At 56.5% G+C, this 22349-nt stretch overlaps 1 protein-coding gene across 8 annotated transcripts in view; it reads right to left on the bottom strand.

Moving 5' to 3' along the window:
* The window catches only part of LOC115648318 (sodium-dependent proline transporter-like), a 51418-nt gene that overhangs the window by 11973 nt on the left and 17096 nt on the right, over positions 1-22349 (bottom strand). For all 8 annotated transcript variants that reach the window (XR_003999521.1, XM_030555730.1, XM_030555764.1 and 5 more), the window contains 5 exons: positions 20568-20796; positions 6252-6383; positions 3099-3247; positions 2297-2346; positions 1430-1568 (listed from right to left, as the gene is read on the bottom strand). Coding sequence is in view for 7 of the 8 variants with exons in the window: in XM_030555730.1 (XP_030411590.1) it covers positions 1430-1568; positions 2297-2346; positions 3099-3247; positions 6252-6383; positions 20568-20796 (699 nt within the window). In the remaining variant the exon portion in view is untranslated. The remainder of the gene's footprint in view (positions 1-1429; positions 1569-2296; positions 2347-3098; positions 3248-6251; positions 6384-20567; positions 20797-22349) is intronic.

The following is a 22349-nucleotide window of genomic DNA, read 5'->3' as shown; positions in this document are numbered from 1 at the left end:
ATGGCACCCACCAGCACCAAGGAGACACCCACCCCTTGCAGTGCTGAGGTCAACACGAGGGAGCCAAGGCCTGGGATGGAGGAGAATACGTAGGGCCCTACCACATTCATGGTCATAGGGTTTTAAAAGTAGTAAATTTCATGATTTCAGCTGTTTAAATCTGAACTTTCCCCATGTGGTAACTGTGGGGGCCTGACCCAAAAGGGGGTTTTGGCGGGGGGGGGGGTCATAAGGTTATTGTAGGGGGGGTTGCGGGATTGCCACTCTTACTCCTGCTGGTGGTCGGGCGCTGCCTTCAGAGGTGAGTGTCCAGACTCCAGCTGCCGCTCTCCGGCTGCCCAGCTCTGAAGGCAGTGCAGCAAGGGTGGCAATACACCAACCCCCTACAATAACCTTGTGACCCCCACACCTTGAGGCTCTTTTGGGTCGGGACCCACAGTTTGAGAAACGATGGTCTCTCCCACGAAATTTGTAGAGAAGGCTGAAAGTACACAAGACCCGATTTCATGGGAGACACCAGATTTCATGGTCCGTGGTGCGTTTTTCACGGCGCTAATTATACGGCATCACTCTGGCAACACCATGGAGCAGAGACAACTGCGGGGTGAACCCAGCTGGATTCACCCTGCTGCAGCTGCCCAGGGAGCCTGGATGGGGCTAGGAACCCCATGCACAAGGAGCCCCTGCCTGATGGGGTCAGAGCATGCATGACCGACCCCACCAGTCCATGGGCCGGTCTGCGTGCTGTGGGGCCAGGCCCTACTTCCTGGTTATTTGCTGTTCAGTGCCCTGGGGCCTTTTTCTTTGGAGGTGGGAGGAGAAGAGCACTTTGCCTGTTGCCTTATTTAGCTATTTCACCCCCCCCAATAGATGTGCCATGTCCCCCTCAGTGCTGGGGAGCCCAGAACCCCTCCCCAGAACTAACCCTCTGGAGGGGAGATCTCAGGACGTTCTGAATGGAGAAGGTGTGGGTTTGGCAGATACTTTTAACCAGAGAAGCCCCAAACTCTCTCTAGCCTTCACGTGGCAGATCAGCCTCTTTTCCCATCTGCCCTCCCGGCCGCTGCCCGGGACACGTGCAGGATAGTGAGAATTCATGAGACATGGCCCCAGCTCAACGGCAGTGCTAGCTAATGGTCAGCAACTCCGCTCCGGAGTCATGCCATGCCTAGGTTTCCCCATGTAAAGCGGGGATCAGCCCCACCTCCTTCGGGGAGCAGGGGCCGGGGACTGATACTCAGACATCAGCGTTGGTAAGAATGTGCCCATTGACCAAGCTTCTGGGGGCACTTCCCTCCTTAAAGGACATGCATACAGAAAACCCTGGGCCTAGCCAGCACATGGGGTTCCCCTTCCTTCGACTGCCACGGGAACATGCTCCAACAGGCCCACACTAGCAAATCCCGGCCACGCCCTGCCCTGCACTCACCTTGCCCGAGCTGCGGATTCCCTTTAACATGCAGAGGAAGATGACGATCCAGGCGACCAACAAGCATATGGCGAGCGGCCACCTCACCGGGCCCGGGTCGTGGAGGCCAGAGCTGTGCGTGACCCCCAGCACCTGCTCGCTGCATGGCACAAGTGCAGGTTAAAGACACGCAGAGCCAGCCTGCACTGAACACAGGGTGTCGCTCCCCCTCGACCAGAATGGGTGTTAAATCCTGCCACCGTGCCCACTACCAGATCCCTTTGCCCCCTCCTGGCTTCATCCCTGCCTCCTACTTTGGCAAGAGCTTCCCACCCACCAGCCAGCCCCTCCTGCTCATGACACAGGCCTACATCCGGCATGACAGTCCCACTACCCCCACAGCCAGTTTGCCAGCACTGGTCTCTAGCGGCTTGGGGCAGGGACCTGGACTCCGTGTGAGCTGTTGAGGGTAACATTGACGTGGAGACATGACAGTATTGCAGGGGATGCTTCCTCCAAACCTAGCCTGGAAAGGAGCTTACGGCTTCAACCCCAGTACCAGGATAGGGGCTATTCTCTCATGCACTGTGCGCCCTGCGACAGTGAGTTCCACAGCTCCACACAGGGAGAATCCCTTGATGCAACTGTTTTTCCGGCCAGGGAGTCCTGGACCCTTATCCCAGCACTCTGCTGACCGAAGCGCCCCCTGGTGTTGAGAGTGGAGCTGGCAGAGGCAGTCCCTGAGTGAGCGGAGGTGGGAGAGGCTTCCACAGGAGCACAGGGGCTCCGTGAGTGAGAGGGAGAGCGCCAGGCAGGCTGGGACCTGCAGCGAGCCGGGAAGGGCGGTGAATCAGTCTCAAACACAAACACCGTAACGCAGCCACTCACTTCCAGAAGGCCTCGCTGGCACTGAACCGACTGGCGTTTCCTGATGCGTTCTGCAAGAGACAGAGCGGGCTGGTCACCGGCTCCGCAACCCTACGCCGGCTGCCCCCAGGCAGAAGCTTCCTCCCTGTTCCTTGCCCAACAGCACGGAGAGGCAGACTCCCCAGAGAGCTCGTGGCTCCCAGCAGCCCTGGCCTAACTGCTCGTTGCTGCTCCCTCATCCATGGGCACTGGGTCAGGCCCAGCGTTTGCTAAAGGACACATCCGCTGGCCTCTTGGTTTGGCCTCTGCCCTGCATATCACAGCCTGCTCCTCCTCTTCCCTCACTCGCACCGGGCCTGGGTGGGGGGGAGCTGGGCGGGGGGGAGCTGGGCGTGGGAGGGGCCCGCTGGGCTGGAGACCCCCCTCTGGCCAGGTGAGGAACAGGTCTGAGTAGCTCCTGTAGGCAGTTCCATCTCCTCTGTAGCCAGGACCCAGCCTGCACCTCAGGGTGGGGTCCCTGCAGGATGCTGCTTGTGGGAGGGTCACCTGCACCTCCCCAAACGGCAAGAGGCCCCAGAGGGAACAGCAGCATCCTCACACTATGGCTAGCTGACTCCCATCTCCTACAGTAGCCGTGCCCGGGACCCAACAGCCGCACATACAGAGGCCCTGGCTGACCCAGACAGATGCCCCCTCCTAGCCCACCCATAGCAGCATGAGGAGCAGCCGAGTGTTTTAAGCAGCGCCAGGCCAAGCTGCCTAGCTGAGGGGACTAACCCAGCCCGCCCCAGTGGAGCAGTCGTCCGGGAGGAAAGAGACAGACCTGGCAGAGAGGGGCGTTCTGCGGAGCATTGCAAGACCAGGGCAGGGGGCTCTGGAAGGACATGCCCAGGTAGTAGAAAGTCCAGGCGATGATGACATTATAATAGAGTGACACCAGCGAGGAGACGAGCAGCATGCCCACGCCGATCCCTGCAGAGAAGGAAGGGAGGAAGGTGCAGCTGACACCAGCCCTGCTCGATCACTACCCCTGCGGGCATCGGCAGGGATCGAAGCTGGGCCCCCTGCGTTCTGTGGGCACAGGAGAGAGATGGCTGTTGCCCCGAAGTGCTCACACGTCAACTATGAGACAACAGGTGGATGGAGATGTGGGGGGGTGCACGAGCCTGGAGGCCACGTGTCTGAGCTGCACTAAGAGCGCGAGGTTGTGGGGAACTGGTCACTGCACACTGCCAACGATGGGAGGTGGCACGTGCTGCAGGGAGCACCTCTCAGACCGCGGCCATGACCGCAGGCTGCGCGAGGCACTGGCCAGACACGTAACGGCATGTATCCTAGGCCACTGAGACGGAGCGAAACAGAAGCAGGGAGAGCAGCAGTGTCATAACTGTCCTACTCAGATCTGAACCTTAGAGTTCAGAACATGAGAAGCTAGCATGAAACCTCCAAACTTAATTATCAGCTTGGATCTGATATCGCTGTCACCAGCCAGAATTCCAGTGTCTGGCTCACTCTGGTCTCCCCAAAACCTTCCCTGGGGAACCCCCAAGACTCAGATTCCTTGAGTCTCACCACAAAGGGGAATAAACCATTTCCCTTCTCCCTCTTCCCCTCCAGGTGTTCCCTCCCTGGGTTCCTGGAAAGATATACAGATTCAAGCTCCGTGAATCTAAACAAAGGGATTCCACCCTCTTTACCTCCTCCCAGATTTCCCCGCCCCGGATACTCTAGGAGATTCCCTGCTACAAGTCCTTGAAACACAAATACCGAGAGATCAAATCTCTCTCCCCCCTCACCCAGAGGGTATGCAAAGTCAGGCTTAGTAAATCTAACACAAAGAGATTTCCCCCCCTGTCTTCTTCCTCCCACCAATTCCCTGGTGAGCTGCAGACTCAATTCCCTGGAGTCCCCACTAAAGAAAAACTCCAACAGGTCTTAAAAAGAAAGCTTTATATAAAAAGAATGAAAAGGGACATAAAATGGTCTCTGTATTAAGGTGACAATATACAGGGTCAATTGCTTAAAAGAAAAAATGAATAAACAGCCTTATCCAAAAAGAATACAATTTAACACATTCCAGCAACTACACACATGTAAATACAAAAAAAAAAAACAATATAAACCTATTGTCTTACTATCCTTGTACTTACAACTTGGAAACAGAAGATTAGAAAGCCTGGAGATAGAAAGATCACTCTCAGAGCCGAAAGGGTCACCGAACCAAGACAAAGAACAAAGAACTCACACCCAAAACTTCCCTCCACCCAGATTTGAAAAAGTCTTGTTTCCTGATTGGTCCTCTGGTTAGGTGTTTGGTTCCCTTTGTTAACCCTTTACAGGTAAAAGAACATTAACCCTTAGCTATCTGTTTATGACAGGCAGCGCAGCAGATCTCGGGGTCTCCCGCCAGCGCGGGTGTGGGAGGCTGGGAGAAGACCCCTCTGCAGCTACAGAGCATTCAGATCTAAACACCGCTGCACACGGGAACTAGACAAGGCCCACCAGGCACTCTGGTCCCCCTAGGTCTCTCCAGCGAGTCTGCAGGCTCTGTGCCCCGTGATCCTGGGGGCAGCGTTCTCCCAGCCCGATCCATCTCTCGTCAGGAGGCTCAGCCCATCAGCCCATGTCCCCTTCCTTTCCCCAGCCTCCTCACTGGCTGATACCTTCAGGTCTCATTCAAATCTCTCCTCCCCAGGCACGCTTCCTGCCCTCACACGGGGCAGGTGTGTCCAGCACTGCTAGCAATGACGTCCGTAGGGGACTAGAGAGAGCCCAGCATCCTGCTCGGACAGGTGTGCTCAGGCTGTCAGCCCGCATTGGGCCACAGGGTGATCTGCTTGCTCCTGAACAGAGCTGGAAGCTCTAGGGGCCAAACCCCCCAGGAGAGGGAGCAGGGGACACACACTGCTGAGCTCAGGTGGTTTGAGTGGTGCTGGGTGTCTCTCCCTCACACGCTTGCACTGAACGGCGTGGGGCTGGAGCAAGGACCTGCTGCCCAGTGGGTTCCTCTGGTGTATCAAGGTGGACGACTGAGGAGACAATCAAGAGAGAGTTTTGCTCCTTGGGCTTAGAGCCTCGGCATGCTAAGAGTCCCCACCCTGTCCCACTCCCAAGGGTCTGGCAGGGGGAAGAGCTGGAGACAGTCGACAGCCGGGCTGAACACCACAGCTCTGCTTGGGAACCATCTGCTATGGAGAACGCTGACGGCGCCGGAGACCTCCAGCACTTTACAGTCATTAGAGAGGGAAGGATGCACTCGCTGCTAATGCACAGGGCAGGAAGTCAGGAGCCCGGGCTCTGCGCCCAGCCCTGCCAATCACTTGTGGAACTTGACGTTCCCAGGTGCCCATAGCCCTGTGGATTTCAGTGGGGGCTGCTGTGCTGGGTACATCGGGGAGGTCAGGCCAAGCCACTGGTCTCTCTGGGCAATGGAGACAACAGATGCTCCTCCCAGGGGCCCAGGAGGGCACATTCTTTAGTGCTTTGAAATCCTCCAGGGACGGAGGAGGAGAGGAGAGGCTGGGTTTTGTGTTACAGCCTACGGGGCGGGCTGCTCGGAACTGGGGGTCTCGGAGAGGGCTGCAGTGAGGGGAGGGCACTGACCTTGCGAAGCAGCTCAAGGAGGCATTTCCTGGCACTTGAGACAGTGCAGCGACAGCTGGGGGAGTGGATAAACCTAGCCCTGAGGCTGGAGGCGGGGACTGTGTTAAGGGATGTGGTCAGATATGGGATGGGGGTGGAGCTCTGCCAGGCCTGGAGGCAGCGGCCAGGCTGGCTGAACTGGACACAGTGGAGGAGCAGGACTGGAGGAGGGATCTAGAGCGGGAGGTGATGTGGTCAGAGCGAGAGGCAGAGGACCTTGTCCACTGTGGGTTTGTGGGTGACGGAGAAGTGGGAGGTAAAATGTACAGCGGCTGGCTCTCCCCATGCCCTGCTCAGTCAGGGGAGCGGGACGCTGCGCCAGGCACGGACTCACCTTTCAGCAGGGGGCAGCACTTCCAGACGGTGATGGGCCCTGCAGCTCCATACTGGCCAAGGCTGAGCTCCAGCAGGAACAGAGGCAGGCCGGTGAAGAGCAGCATGATGAAGTAGGGGATCAGGAAGACCCCTGGGGAAGAGGGAGCAGACACGGTTAGCAAGGAACTGGGACGGAAGGAGGCAAGAACTCGGATACTGAGCCATGGGGAAGGGACAGAGCAGAGACCCTGCCTCGCAGGAGCCCACAGCTGGTGGGAGTGCCAGCGACCAGGGCAGAACAGGCCTGACTGCCAGGTTGTGGCTGGGGAACCTAATGCAGAAGCAGCACGTTCAGCTCCAGTTGCTGGCGCCCTCGGCACAGGGTGCGTTCCTGCTTTACCCCTCCATGCAGAAGGCACGTTTGACGCAGGGAAATCACGTGTCTGGGTTGAGACACTGAAGCGTGGGGCAGAATGGGCTCCCACCCCACTGAACTCCAACCAGCCAGCCTTGCCCTGCTCCTTCCGGCAGCCTGATAGAGCAGCACAGAAACCCTGCCCAACCAGGGGCTCTGCTTCCTACCCAGCTCCCACCCATCAGCTCCCAAAATCAGAGTGCTCATGTCGCATCTCTTCACCTATTCTAACTGCCGCAAGCACCGTTCCTGCATTTTACTGATGGGTAAACTGAGGCACAGAGAGGGGACAGGACTGGCTCCGGCAGCCAAAGGCAGAGCTGGGATTCACCCCCCAAGGCACAGCCCATGCAAACCATACTTTGAGGGTGAGGTTGGGATTCTAACGGTGCACGGGCCATGTGCAGGTCCACTGCACAGGGGTGAGCTGTAGCTGGTCAATGGCAGGTCTTGGACATGGACACAAACCAGCCAAGAGTGAACAGGAAAGCAGCCCCACGCACGTGGCACAGCGCCGTTCTGCACGAAAAAGCAGAGCCATGTGCTACTTTGTCCCCAAACAGGGTCACTTGCACTGAACACTTCGCTCAGGGGAGGGAAATCCAGCTTTGTCAGCTCTAGAACGGGCCCAGCCCACCACTGCACATGGGGCGTTTTCTACTGACGAAGAACAATGTCTGATGGGAAGGGGAGGAGGAAGATACTTTTTCCATTTTAAACACTCAGCGTAACCGTGAAACCTCTGCAGAGCGCAGTGTTACCGTGCCATTCCAGACTGAATAGCAACCCCTAAATATGGTCTCCTCCACACAGCCACCTCGCCAGGTCTGTCTCCAGGCACGCAGCAGCCAGACCCTCTCAGACACATGAGAGCAAGCAGGGCTCTCTCTTGCTTCATTGCGAGTGGAATCTTCACCTAAGTTTTAGCGACAGAACTTTTATCGCCCATAAGAGGGCAGCAAAAGACACAAAACGCGGTGGGTTTTTAGAACTCGAGTGGCCTTTTCAGCCCTGGAAGCCAGAAACTCTTGACTTGTTAAGTGTCATGGAGTGTTGAGGGAGACAAGGCCCTACACCCCCGGCTTCCTGCGATTCACCGCGACTCTCAGCCAGCCAGTAAAACAGAAGGTTTATTTAGACAACAGGAACACAGTCCAAGACAGGTCTTGCAGGTACAGACAACAGGACCCGCTCAGTTAAGTCCATCGGGGAGGTGGGGGGAGGAGGGAGGCCAGAGCCCATTGGGGCTCCCCTCCATTTTCCCAGCCAGTTCTTCGAATGCTTGGTCATATCCATTCCAGTTAGGCGTGCGCGCGCTGCGTGCACGTTTGTCGGAGACTTTTACCCTAGCAACACTTGGTGGGCCGGGAGGGCGCCCCCTGGAGCGGCGCTGCTATGGTGCCGGATATATACCCCTGCCGGCCCCTCGGCTCCTCACTTCCTTCTTACCGCCCGTGTCGGTCGTTGGAACAGTGGAGTGCAGTTGCCTGACCTCCACCTCCCTAGCGATTTGCTCGTTTTTCTTCTAATTGTGTATATAGTTCGATTTCTTACAAGTATAGTTAGTGTTAGTCATTAGTTCTGTAATAGTTGTTGTAGATAGTTTGGGGGATTAGTCCCATCCCTTTCCCCAGTACCAGGGCCCATGCCCGGCTCACCGGGCTTCAAACCGTGCTCAGCCTGCCATAGGCCGATGCCCACAGGAGACCCGCACGACTCCTGTCTTAGGTGCTTGGGTGAGTCTCATCTTACAGACAAGTGCCACATCTGTAAGGCGTTCAAGCCCCGGACTAAAAAAGAGCGGGACATTCGCCTAAAGCAACTCCTGATGGAGGCGGCTTTGACTCCCCAGTCAGCGGCACCGGCAGAGGCACCGGGAACAAGTACCTCCTCAGCACCGGAGCGCACGCCATCGGTGAAGACTCCACGACATCAGCCTTCATCCGCCCAAGCTCCCACCCGGCACCGCTCGCTGTCACCTAGGAGCAAGAAGCATAAGCCTCCTGCAGCGACTGTATCCACACCGCAGTCCGAGCGCTTAACCAAGTCGGATCGCCCGGCACCGTCATCTGCCGCAGCACCGACGTCCTCCACACCGTTGATTCCGGCCTCGCAAGGGCCGTCGAGTCCGGTGCTTACCAGCTCCCCGGCATGCGCCATGGTTGAGCTTACCGTGCCATCCACGCCGGAGACATTCTCCGCAGCACGAGACTTGATCGCCATGACGGAGCCTGAGCTGCCTCGACTCCCGGCACTGCCGGTGCGGGTCCCTCAGTCTATTGGCAAGCCGGCTCGAGAGACCTTCTTCGCCCGGCACCACAGAGCTTCGCAGTCCCGGTCCCGGTCCCGCCGTCGATCCTGATCCCGCGGCCGCTCGCAGTCCCAGTACTGTCCTCCATCAAGGTACTGGTCGTACTCGAAGTACTGCTCGAGATCCCGGTCGCCGTCCAGATACTACCGGCACTGATCCAGATCTAGACACTCGTGGCACCGGGCCTCTTGCAGCCGATCTCGGCCGGGCGATTCCAGGTACCAGTCAACCTCCTTGCACCATGCTGGTCGCAGGTCCCGGTCCCACTCCCGGCACCGCCACGACTCTCGGTACTGTTCTCCGGCACTGCATAGAGATGGTCCGAATGGATGCAGAGACACTCACCAAACGGTCTCCGCCCCTCCGTGGCCATCTCGCCATCCGTCGATCTCCTCTCATGCAGAATCTGCATCATACAGGGATTCGGATAATCACCAGAGCCCTCATCAGTGGCCTTTTTGGACACCTTGGGCCTACTGTCACGGAGTCACCGGGCGATGCTCTGGAACTGCTCCCCACCAAGCCAGTCAGGACTTTGGGGAGCCTCCTCTCCCTTGGAGCAGACTTGTTTAGGGCAAGAAGCTCACACAGCTTCACCTCCTGGGTCTCTCCTTGGAGCATTCAGCATCCTCTGCCCCTCCGTGCGCTTCTCACAACGAGCCCGCCCCAGTGGGGTCCTGGGGAAGCCACCAGGTTCTGCACCCCCACTTTGCAGTCAGACGTGACTCTCAGCCAGCCAGTAAAACAGAGGTTTATTAGATGACAGGAACAGGGTCTAAAACAGAGCTTGTAGATACAGCGAACCGGACCCCTCGGCTGGGTCCATTCTAGGGGGCAGTGAGCCAGACCCCCCAGGTCTCCCTTCCACCCTTGACCCCAGCCAGCTCCAGACTAACAACCCCTCCCAGCCCCTCCTCTCTGCTCAGCCCATTTCCCGGGCCAGGAGGTCACCTGATCCCTTTGTCTCCAACACCTTCAGCTGGCACCTTTGCAGAGGAGGGGCCCAGGCCATCAGTTGCTAGGAGACAGAGTGTCAGGCATTTAGGTGCACTGGCCCTTGGCTCTGCCAGATACTTAAGAACTGCCATGGGAGCACTGAGGCACCAATACAGTATTTAGAGAAAACATTAAGAACTTTTCCAGTTCGTCACACCTACCATCAGAACCAAGGTGATCCGCATGTTCCACCGCGGTCCGCCCCTTCTGAACATCGGGCACCAGAATCCACTGTGAGCAGACTTCCCCCAGCAGGTACGGAGGAACCCACAGCCCATGTACCAGATCCACAGGATCCGCAGGACATCCCCCAGGACCAGGAACTCCAAGACCAGCTGGTTCCCGGGGTTTCATCCTCTTCATCACCGGATAAAGCGGTGGCGGGGACGGCTACATCTGGTCCGCCCCCATTGACCTCAGGTCGCACCAGGACCTCCTGCGGCGCGGCGCCCTCAACATTAACTTACCCGTTGAGGAAGTTCCTGAGGTAGATGACCCAGTTGTCAGTATATTATCAGCGGAAGCTCCAACCAGGATTGCCCTTCCCTTCGTCCGTTCAATACAGGCGCGAGCGGATACCATCTGGCAATCCCCGGCATCAGTACCACCCACAGCCAAGGGGGTTGAACGCAAATATATGGTACCATCCAAGGGGTACGAGTACCTGTATGTGCACCCTCCTCCTTGTTTGTTGGTAGTCCAGTCCGTCAACGAATGGGAGCGCCACAGCCAGCAAGCCCCTGTGCCTAAACCAAGGGAGGCCAGGCACATGGTTTTGCTGGGTAGGAAGATCTATTCGTCGGGAGACCTCCAACTCAGGGTGGCGAACCAACAAGCCCTCCTGAGTCAGTACAGCTTTAACACCTGGGAGGCAGTAGGGAAGTTTGTAGAGCTTGTCCCACAGGACTCCCGCCAGGAATTCACAGCTCTCCTGGAGGAAGGGAAGAAAGTGGCGCGGACCTCCCTCCAAGCCGCGCTAGATGCCGCTGACTCGGCGGCTAGAACCGTCGCATCAGGGATTGCCATGCAGCGTATATCGTGGCTGCAGGCGTCAGGGCTACCACCTGAACTCCAGTATACGATACAGGACCTACCCTTTGATGGCCAGGGCCTCTTCTCTCAGAAGACGGACCCTCGCCTACAGAGTCTGAAGGACAATAGCGTAATCATGTGTTCGCTGGGAATGCATACACCACAGACTCAGAGGCGATCTTTCCGAACGCAGCCCTAGCGCCCCTACCCCCCACCTCGTCCAAGGCAGGACTTCTCCAGAAGGCGAGGTCGTACCTCTCGCAGACGACAGTCTGGACCACAGGGGGGTAACAACTCCGGTCCTACCAAGCCACCGGTGGGACCGATGCCAAACTTTTGAGGGTGCGCCAGAGAGCACCGTACCAATTGCCTCCCAGGATCCTTTTCAGTTCACCAACCGCCTTGCCGCATTCCTCCCTGCATGGTTCCAGCTGACTTTGGACCGCAGGGTCCTCCGCACGGTGGAGTATGGCTACCGTCTTCAGTTTATTTCGACCCCTCCTTCCCACCCTCCCTCCTCGTCCCTCTTCAGGGACCCCTCTCACGAGCAACTCCTTCTGCAGGAGGTGTCCAAGCTCCTTGCCATGGGAGCTATAGAGGAGGTTCCAGAGGAATTAAAGGGCAAGGTGTTCTATTCCAGATATTTCCTAATTCCCAAGTCGAAAGGAGGCCTCCGGCCTATCCTGGACCTGCAAGGACTGAACAAATTCATGAGAAAGTTCAAGTTCCACATGGTGTCCCTGGGTACCATCATCCCTTCCCTGGATCCCGGAGATTGGTACACTGCTCTCGACATGAGAGACGCATACTTCCACATCGTGATCTGCCCTCCGCACAGAAGGTACCTACGCTTTGTGGTGAATAGTCAACATTATCAATTCGCAGTCCTTCCCTTTGGCCTATCCTCGGCCCCTTGGGTATTCACGAAATGTATGGTGGTAGTCGCCGCCTCCCTCTGCCGTCGTCAAGTGCATGTCTTCCCATACCTCGACGACTTGCTCATTCAAGGGACCTCCGAGGCTCAGGTCACCGCCATGTGAACGTCATCAAGGACCTATTCATCTGTTTAGGCCTGATTATCAACCTGGACAAATCCACTCTGCTTCCTATGCAGAGGATAGAATTCATAGGGGCCTTGCTGGACTCCAATATTGCAACAGCCAGCCTACCCCCACACCACTTTCGGACTTTGGTCTGCCTCATACAGAGGCTACAAAGCTTCCCAACAACCTCTGTCCGCGCCTGTCTCGTCCTCCTGGGGCACATGGCTGCGTGCACTTTCGTGACGAGGCATGCAAGACTGCACATGCGTCCTCTTCAGACTTGGCTCGCCTCAGCCTATCGTCCTCGCAGAGATGCTATAGACATGGTAATTACGGTTCCACCAAGCGTTCTGGGCTCCCTCAACTGGTGGCTGACGCTCTCCCTGGTGTGTGCCGGTCGTCTGTTCCACCCAGCACAGCCCTCAGTGTCTCTGACAACAGACGCTTCCTCTCTCGGCTGGGGTGCTCACTTAGGGCACCTTCGTACTCAAGGCCTTTGGTCCTCTCAGGAGCTGGGGCTTCACATCAATGTCCGAGAGCTGAGAGCGGTCCGACTGGCATGTCAGACCTTCCAACAGCACCTAGAAGGCCGTTGTGTTGCAGTCTTTACAGACAACACAACGGCCATGTATTACATAAACAAGCAAGGAGGGACACGGTCTTCCCCTCTCTGTCTAGAGGCGATGCAACTGTGGGACTTCTGTATAGCCCACTCGATAGAACTGGTAGCCTCCTTTCTCCCAGGAGTCCGGAACTTGCTCGCGGATCACCTGAGCAGATCCTTCCTGTCCCATGAATGGTCCATCCGCCCGGACGTCCTCCTTTCAGTATTCCGGAAGTGGGGCTTTCCCCAGATAGACCTCTTTGCCTCCAGGGAGAACAGGAAATGCCAGGTGTTCTGCTCCCTGCAGGGTCGCTCCCCAGGCTCCCTCTCGGACACCTTCCTGATCCACTGGGCAGGTCGTCTACTTTATGCTTTTCCGCCCTTTCCCCTCGTTCACAGAGTCCTGCTCAAGCTCCGCAGAGACAGAGCCAGGCTAATCCTGATCGCTCCGGCATGGCCGAGGCAGCACTGGTATATCATGCTGCTCGACCTCTCTCGGGTGAACCCGATATCTCTGCCACTCTACCCGGACCTGATAACGCAGGACTTCGGCAGACTTCACCACCCGAACCTGCAGTCCCTCCACCTGACAGCATGGCTGCTGTCTGGCTAAACCAATTTGAGTTGCGCTGTTCCACCCCGGTGCAACAGGTCCTCCTGGGAAGCAGGAAGCCTTCCACACGTGCGACATATCTTGCCAAATGGAAGCGCTTCTCCCATTGGTGCGCCCAGCGTAACCTTGCTCCTGCAGGTGTATCGGTCCCCATTATCTTAGACTACTTATGGTACCTCAAGGAGCAGGGCCTGGTACTTTCTTCGATAAGGGTGCATCTAGCCGCGATTTCCACCTTCCATCCTGGGGAATCCGGTAGTTCGATCTTCTCCCACCCGGTAGTTTCCAGGTTCCTTAAGGGGTTGGAGCGACTCTATCCTCCGGTTAAGCACCCTTCTCCTACCTGGGATCTCAACCTTGTTCTGGCTAGGCTTATGGCCTCTCCCTTTGAGCCGTTAGCCATTTGTTCGCTGCTGTACCTATCCTGGAAGACGGCCTTCCTAGTTGCTATAACATCGGCCAGACGAGTATCGGAGCTTCGTGCCCTGATGGTGGACCCCCCGTACACGATCTTCCACAAGGACAAGGTACAGCTGCGACCACACCCGGCTTTCCTCCCCAAGGTGGTCTCCGCTTTCCACATCAATCAGGACATTTTTCTACCGGTCTTCTTCCCAAAGCCGCACGCATCACGCCGGGAACAACAGCTGCATACCCTGGATGTCCGCCGGGCTCTTGTCTGTTACATTCAGAGAACCAAACCATTCAGACGCTCGCCTCAGCTATTTATAGTGGTTGCGGAGCGTATGAAAGGCATGCCTATTTCTTCCCAGAGGCTATCATCATGGGTTCCATCCTGTATCCGGACGTGCTATGAGTTGGCCCACGTCCCGATCGGCTCTCTCACTGCCCACTCTACTCGAGCTCATGCCTCGTCCACCGCTTTCCTGGCCCAGGTTCCTATCCAGGAAATATGTCGCGCTGCTACCTGGTCTTCAGCCTACACTTTCGCATCCCACTATGCACTGGTAGAGCAGTCTAGAGACGATGCCGCCTTTGGCTCAGCGATCTTACATTCTGCAACGTCTCGCTCCGACCCCACCGCCTAGGTAAGGCTTGGGAATCACCTAACTGGAATGAATATGAGCAAGCACTCGAAGAAGAGATAGTTACTTACCTTGTAACTGTTGTTCTTCGAGATGTGTTGCTCATATCCATTCCACACCCGCCCTCCTTCCCCACTGTCGGAGTAGCCGGCAAGAAGGAACTGAGGAGTGGAGGGGCCGGCAGGGGTATATATCCAGCACCATAGCGGCGCCACTCCAGGGGGCGCCCTGCCGGCCCACCGAGTGTTGCTAGGGTAAAAATCTCCGACGAACGTGCAGGCGGCGCGCGCACACCTAACTGGAATGGATATGAGCAACACATCTCGAAGAACAACAGTTACAAGGTAAGTAACCGTCTTTTCCAAACTGAAACTCCCTCCAGCCATCTCACTCACCCTTCCCCGTCCCTCCCTCAGCCTTTGTCCAGTTTCCCCGGCAGAGGTGTTGCCTGGCTCCAATCCCCCTCCTGGTTCCCATGTTATGTGCTCAGGTATCCTCCCCCAAGGCAAGTCTCCCATCCCCAATGCAGACCGTACCAGCAAAAACCCCCTGCACCCTTCCCAGGTCAATACTCCTCACCCAGTATTCAAAGAACACATTAAGAACATTCCCACTTCACCACATTAAGTCAAATCAATTGTATCTGGAATCAAAAGAGTTGACCCAACTATAGCCTCCTCTGACGTTATCATTAAAGTCTGCCCTTGGCACAGACACTGACGGGCATCAGCTAAATCACTCCAGGTGCTTTAGGGAACAGAAACCACAAACTTAGACTCCCCCGAAAGACCCAGACCCTCAGGTGAGCTAACCCAGGCCCCTAACGGTAGTCCCACTAATTCAGACGTTGGATACACACATATTGATATGTACAAACAGATCTGGCATACTCCATCCAGGAGAAGGCAGCAGTTCCCATGAACACACAGAGCTTTCCTGTGCTTGTCCACTCAATTCCCACCCATGATGGTCCATTCCAGCCAGCCAAAGAAAAGGCAATGCCATCCCATCACGTGTACTGTCATTCATTGACCTGACACTCCGGAGAGCCACGTAGGAAAAAGGTCCAGTCACTCTTATGATTTCCTAACACAAGCCCATCACCAGCACAAGCTCCCCAGTTCAATACGGTCCTCCAGAGCCCAAATGCAGAAAGCTCGTTTACGAAACCAGCACTAATGCTCCAAACGGTCATCTTCTGGAAGAGGCTACATACCGGTGCCTTCAGAGAGCCTGGAGAGACATCTTGTGGTGAACGCACACTTGTTAGCATAGCAGGTTAAAGTACAGATGCAGTCAAAGTATTTCCCCTTGTGTTGCATGCACAAACTGGCTGGTTAGGGTTGTGTATAAACGCCAGGGAGTTGTCAGTGAAAAAAGTTTGTTTTTCCCTCCTGAGGGAATTCTGCCCTCAAAAAATGTAAAATTTCTGCGCACAATGTTTTAAAATTCTGCAAATTTTGTCTGTCAATAAATAAATGTGGAGGCTCTGGCATGGCAGGGGAAGCACCGGCCACTGGCCGCATTGGGGTGGGAGATCATTCTGAAGCCCCCACCTGCCCCGGTACAGGGACTCGGTCATGAGGCTGCACCTGACCCTGCCCCAGCACAAGGGCTGGGCCTGCCCCAGAAACTCCCCAGGGCCCTGCTCCTCTGCGCCAGGTGCACCAGGTGTGGGTGAGCAGGCTCAGCCCAGCAGGATCCCAATGTGGAGGTGCTCAGTCAGGGGCAGCTCTAGGCATTTTGCGCCCCAAACACGGCAGGCAGTCAGCCTTCGGCGGCATGCCTGCAGAGGGTCCGCTGGTCCCGCAGCTTCAGAGGACCTCCCGCAGGCGCCAAAGCTGCAGGACCAGCACACCCTCCGCAGGCAAGCCGCCAAAGGCAGTCTGCCTGCCGCCCTTGCAGCGACGGGCAGAGCCCCCCCCAGTGACTTGCCGCCCCAGGCACACGCTTGGCGTGCTGGTGCCTGGAGCCGCCCCTGGGCTCAGTGTGGGGGGATCCAGGTGTGGGGTGAGAGGTTTCTGTGTGGGGCAACCTGGCTGTGGTCAGCTCAGTGGGGGATCTGAATGCACAGGGGCTCGTTGAGGAGTTCCAGGTGCGGGGTCAATGGGACACTGCAGGGGATCCCGGTGAAGGTGGTTGGGGCTCAGGAGGAGGGGTCTGTTTCAGGTGCTAAAGGATTGGGACTTGATGGGGTGGGGGTCCAAGTGTAGCTGGTTGGGGGTCAGTGGGGTGGGGGTCCGGGTGGGGGGGGGCTCGGAGGGGACCAGGTGTACGGGGGTGGGGCTTGTCAGGGGGAGAGTTCGATGGGCCTGCTTAGCAGAGGAGCCCCAGCTGCTGCTGAGGGAACACCACATGCCAGGCTCCCAATTTCCCCTGCGATTCCCCAATCCTCTTTTCTTCTCCATCTCCCCCACCCCGTGCCCTATTGCACCCCCTTCCTTCATTTCCCCCGCCCCCTTTTACCCAGCCCCACTGCTGGCACTCCTTGTTTCACAGAAACCAGGAAGGCTCCCAGCACATGGAAGGGGAGAGGACCCGCACTAGGACCCAGGAGGCGGCGTTCAGCTGCAGATTAGTCAGGGGAGCCCAGACACAGCCTCCTTCAGCTGGGCCAAGGGGGCGGGGGGGGGAAGTGGCAAGTAACACTGTATGCGCCCCCAAGCCTTGCCTCTGTTTGGAGGGGGCAATCCCCCCCCCAAACTGCACCCATGGTCGCCCCCGTCCCTCCACCCACGCAGCTTCCCTGCCATTCCCTTCCATTTGCAGCAGGGAAACGCAGGAAATCTGCAGGGCGGGGCATTTTCTGCGGGCTTGCTGTGATGCAGAATCCCCCCCCAGGAGCAGTTTTGATCTCCCCCTGATAGAGCACCCCGCCCCCCATGACTTTGCAAGCAGACCCCAGACTTGAGACCGGAGTGGCCCTGCTTGCAAGAGTAAGGGTTGACACGGGTGCTTTGTGCTACCGCCTGTCACAGAACCATAGAAACGGCCCGTGAGCGGTCGCCTAGTGCAGCAGTTCTCAAACCATGGGTCAGGACCCCGTTATAATGGGGTTTCCAGGGCCAGCATTAGACTTGCTGGGACCCGGAGCTGAAGCTGAAGCCTGAGCTCCATCCCTGCCCAGGGCTGCAGGATTTGGGCCCTGCCCCCCGGGGTCACGCAGTGCTGTCAGAGGGGGGTCGCGGGGCAATGATGTTTGAGACCCGCTGGCCTAGTGCAGCCCCTGTGCTGAAGCAGGGCCAAGTATACCTAGACCTGCCGCAGGAGGCCAGACTAGATGGCCCCAATGGTCCCTTCAGTCTCGGAACGGGACATTAACACTGCCGCGAGGGACACTCAGCTGCCGCCCCGAGAGGTGTGATTAAAAGTCTACACAGAACACCACTCCGGGGAGAGCACTAGCAGCATGGAGGGTCACATGCTTCCGATCTGCACAGCGGTGGATAAAGTCACAGTGTCTTCTGCACTAGGGTCTTCTTCTTGCCCTGCAAGAGAGCACCGGGGGGGATCGGAGCCGTGAGCCTCTCCACTCTCACTGCTAACCCCCTTTCTTAGATCTCTGGCGCTCCTCTCTCCTGCCTCCCTGACTCTCACTGGGCCTCCTCTGCTCATGCTGGTGTGGAAATGTCCTTCCTTCTCTTGCTCTGGCCAGACTCCTCCCCTGGCTCCCTGTCCCCTCCTCCCCCACCTTCCTCCCTGTCACCCCACTGTGACTCTGTGCCTGCCCTCAGGGCCCACCATACCTGGGGGCGTGGGGAAATATAGGGCCACTGGAACTGGCTGGGGCACATGAGGGTTAACTCCCTCCCTCCTCCTGCAGAGAGAGACAAGGGAGCAGGCACTCCAGCAGCCTGGCACCCCTCTCCTCCGCCAGACACCATGCTGTCCCAGAGGTACCCTGAGGTTCCTTTGGAGATCGCCCCAGCCAAGCAGTGCCCAGGACTGACCCTGCCCCAGCCAAGCAGTGCCCAGGACTGACCCTGCCTAGCTTTTAAGGCTGCAGCAGACCACAGCCCACGGCTGCATGCAGAGTATCTGAACAGAAGGCCTGGCTGCAGCGTTGCTGTAGCCGTGCTGGTCCCAGGTCATTAGAGACTAGGTGTGGGAGGGAATATTTTTATTGGACGGACTTCGGCTGGTGAGAGAGACCAGCTTTTCAGAGCCACAGGGAAGAGTTCTGTGTAAGCTCAAAAGCTGCTCTCACTCACCAACAGAAGTTGGTCCAATCAGAGAGATCCCCTCACTCACTTTGTTCTCTCTCTTTGCAATGGGTCTGTCCATTCTGAACAACGTACTCTCTAGATCATTTCAGTAGGCAAGCGCTCAATCAGGAGCTGCTCGGCTAGCCGAAACCTGCAGCTCCCCGCTGCACAAGGAAAGCTCGATCAGACCCCATCTAGTTAGGAGACCCAATTCCAAGCTCCTCCCATACCAACCAGCCAGCACTGGTTTCCCCTCTCTACTGTGTACATTGCAGAGGGGATCAGCCCTGCTCTGCAAGGAATCTTTCACCATGAGGTAATCACCAGAACCTCCCTTCATTAGCAGTCACTAGGGGCTCCCTAAGGGCATGGCTAATTACCCAGGCAGGCTGGATTGCTCCTTTTAAAGCTGGAGAAAAGGTCGGGCAAGAACCCCCAACAAAGGGGCCTTAACCTGCCTCCAAGAGCAAATGTGCTCTGGAAGACCCAGGCTGGTCAGTCCATGCCACAGCAGCAGCAAGAACAAATTAACTGTGTCCCCCACGAAGCAAAAATCTCACTGCTTGGAAATAGCTGAAAGATTCCAGCTCGACTGGGCTGCCCTGGGGTAACATCTCTGGGGCAGGTGTCTTGCAGTACCTCAGATGTGTTGCTCTTGCACAGATCTGCTCATTCAAGAGCCAGAGTTGAGCCCAGCAGCCTTGACTGGTGTGTGCTAACCTTTCATTCCAAAGCCGCCAGGCACAACTCTCCAGACCTGGGGTTCTATTTAGGGCTGGGAGGAGATTGCCTCAGTTCATAAAGTTAGTTACCAAGTCCCCAAAACATCTCTTTCTGAAAACTTATGAATCGTCTGCCTGCAGACAAGCCAGACTCCTTCCTTTATGGCCCGCCCAGGACCAAGAAAATATAATCAGCGCTTTTGATACTGACCTCTTCATAAACAAACTAGAGAAATACCTAGATGGAGCTACCACAACGTGGGTGCATAACTGGTTGAAAAACCGTTTCCAGAGAGTAGTTATCAGTGGTTCACAGTCAAGCTGGAAGAGAATATCGAGTGGGGTCCCGCAGGGATCAGTTCTGGGTCTGGTTCTGTTCAATATCTTCATCAATGATTTAGATAATGGCATAGAGAGGATACTTATAAAGTTTGTGGACAATACCAAGCAGGGAGGTGTTGCAAGTGCTTTGGTGGATAGGATTAAAATTCAAAATGATCTGGACAAACTGGAGAAATGGTCTGACGTAAATAGGATGAAGTTCAATAAGGACGAATGCAAAGAACTCCACTTAGGAAAAACCCATCAGTTGCACACGTACAAAATGGGAAATGACTGCCTAGGAAGGAGAACTGCGGAAAGGATCTGGGGGTCACAGTGAATCACAAACTAAATATGAGTCAAAATTGTAACACTGTTGCAAAAAAAGTAAACATAATTCTGGGATGCATTAGAGAGAGTGTTGTACGCAAGACATGGGAAGTAATTCTTCCTCTACTCCACACTGATTAGGCCTCAGCTACAGTATTGTGTCCAGTTCTAGGTGCCATATTTCAGGAAAGATGTGGACAAAATGGAGAAAGGCCAAAGAAGAGAAATAAAGATTAGAAGTCTAGAAAACATGACCTATGGGGGAAGATTGAAAAAAATTGGTTTGTTTAGTCTGGAGAAGAGAAGACTGAGGGGAGACACGATAACCGCTGAGCACCTGTGAGGAGCAGCAGTGGGAACAGAACCCAGGTATCCTGACTCAGTTAGATCCCTACCCGCTAGGCCATGCCACCACCCACAAGTGGCCCTGCTATTAGACAAACACTGCTCCATGCAAACAGCACCATCCCTTCGGAGCAGCACTCCTTTTGTCCGGGACTCGGCAGATATTCTGTCTCTGCTCATCACCAGCTTCCTACTGCCTGGTGGATCCAGGCATTAGTTCCAGAGTAAGGGGGGTATGATTACGTGACCCGAAGGCAGCTGCCTCCCACCGAAGGGATCAGTTACCTATTCTCATCTGCTTCAGTCCAGCGTTATGAGACAGATAGCAGCAAAGAGGCCTGCATGGACTCACCTCCTCCATTGCGGTAGCAGAGATAGGGGAAGCGCCAGACGTTGCCCAGCCCCACGCAATACCCGATGCAGGAGAGCAGGAACTCATACTTCCCACCCCATGTCTCCCTGCACTGGCTGGGGGCAGGGTCCGGGGTCACGGGCTGGATCTGGAAGGCAGGTTGGGGCTGGCTCACGGACTGCGGGTGTTCAGACTCCAGGGTGACACTGTTCAGCTGGACCGGACTTCCCTGCAGTGGGAGGAGAAGGGGTAAAGGAGTCAGAGATCAGACAAATCCCATTCAGCCGGGGTGCCAGCATGCACGCTTGCATGCCTCCGGGAGGGAGGGCGGGTCCGTCAGCCCACAAGCAAGTTTTGAGCAACCTTCCCCCAAGCAGCTCTCCTGGATGACCCATACCAACAGCCCCACCTCACAGAGAAATGGTGGAAGCTGTCCCATATATCTAGGCCATTCAGGGAGTCCCCATGACTTGGGACAGAGCCCTGCGGAGAGATCTGGAAGGAACAAGCCACCGTGCTGGCCCTCGAGGAGATGGGCCACATGTTGATGCCGGAGGGCTCTCCTATTTTTAATGACTCTGATCCACCCGTCTCCCTCGGCCCAACCCTGCATCTCAGCCTGTGTCACCATCAGCTTGGTCAATGTGGCCAAAACTCAGTCCTCAACCTTTCCTCCCAAGGCCTCTCTACAGCCCCTGTTCTCCGTCACCTCAGCATGACCACCGTCCTCTCCAGCAACCAGGCCAGCCCCTCATGAGTCAGTAGAGACTCCTCGCTCTGCTCCCCCCCCCAATACACAAACTCAGGCTGTTCACATCTCACTGCCTCTCCCCCTCCTCACCCCCACTGCATTTCTCAGCTCTGTCCTTTTCCTTCTGTCTCTTGCCCAGGCCTCACATTGTACCTTCCCCACCCCAATCCATCCATAACACAGTGAGGGCCATCTTCCCTGCCAGTCACACTGGCCACAGGTCTCCTCCACTGGCTCCTCTTCTTCTCAGGCATCGAGTCCAAGCGTCTCAACCTTGGCCCTTCACAGCTCAGCCACTCGCTCCTCATCACCTCCTCCACCCAGCTGGTGGGACCACCCGTGTGTCTGCTCCTCATAATTTCTCTGCCCCCCCACCCCTCAATGCAGCCCACCAGCCTCTCCTCCTGCTTCCCATCCCCGAGTCAGACAGGCCGCTGCCAAGACACATGCAAGTGATCGGCCTGTTTGCCGGCTGGGCTGTGGTTAATACCTATGCAGCAAGATATCTGAGTGCTGCCCCCTCGCCCCATTTCACCAGGTGTCTCCTCTCTAGGGCTTGGACTGTATCTACCTGTTTGCGCAGCACCCGGCACAAGGCCCAGATCCTGATCAAGGCCTCGTATAAATCCCCCTCTTCTCCAGCTGGCAGAACTCCAGGGCAGCTCCAAGCCTGCTTTCTCTAGATACGAGGAAACAAACATGCTGGGATGGGGTGCGGGGGTCGGAGGGATCACTTTCCCTTTCACCCAGGGACTGTCTGATCATCAGCACTTGCCATCTCCCTGCACAGAGGCTGCCAGGACTAGCACCCTGGCAGAGCAGCCCTGCCTGGGCACTATCTGCCATGGACAGACAGATCAGCAGCTCTCATCACCGGCAGCTGCCTCCTCCCTTCACCAGCGCCTCTCTTCACACATCATCTGTCAGAGCAATGCCTGCAACTGCCAGCTGGGCTGAACAAGGCTTGGTCTCTTAGCAGCACTCAACAGGGAAAACAGAGACAACAGTTTAACAGGGAAACTCAACTGCAA

Source organism: Gopherus evgoodei, chromosome 1 (genome assembly GCF_007399415.2).
Source record: "Gopherus evgoodei ecotype Sinaloan lineage chromosome 1, rGopEvg1_v1.p, whole genome shotgun sequence".
Lineage (NCBI taxonomy): Eukaryota > Metazoa > Chordata > Testudines > Testudinidae > Gopherus > Gopherus evgoodei.
This window is presented reverse-complemented; position numbering and strand designations above follow the sequence as displayed.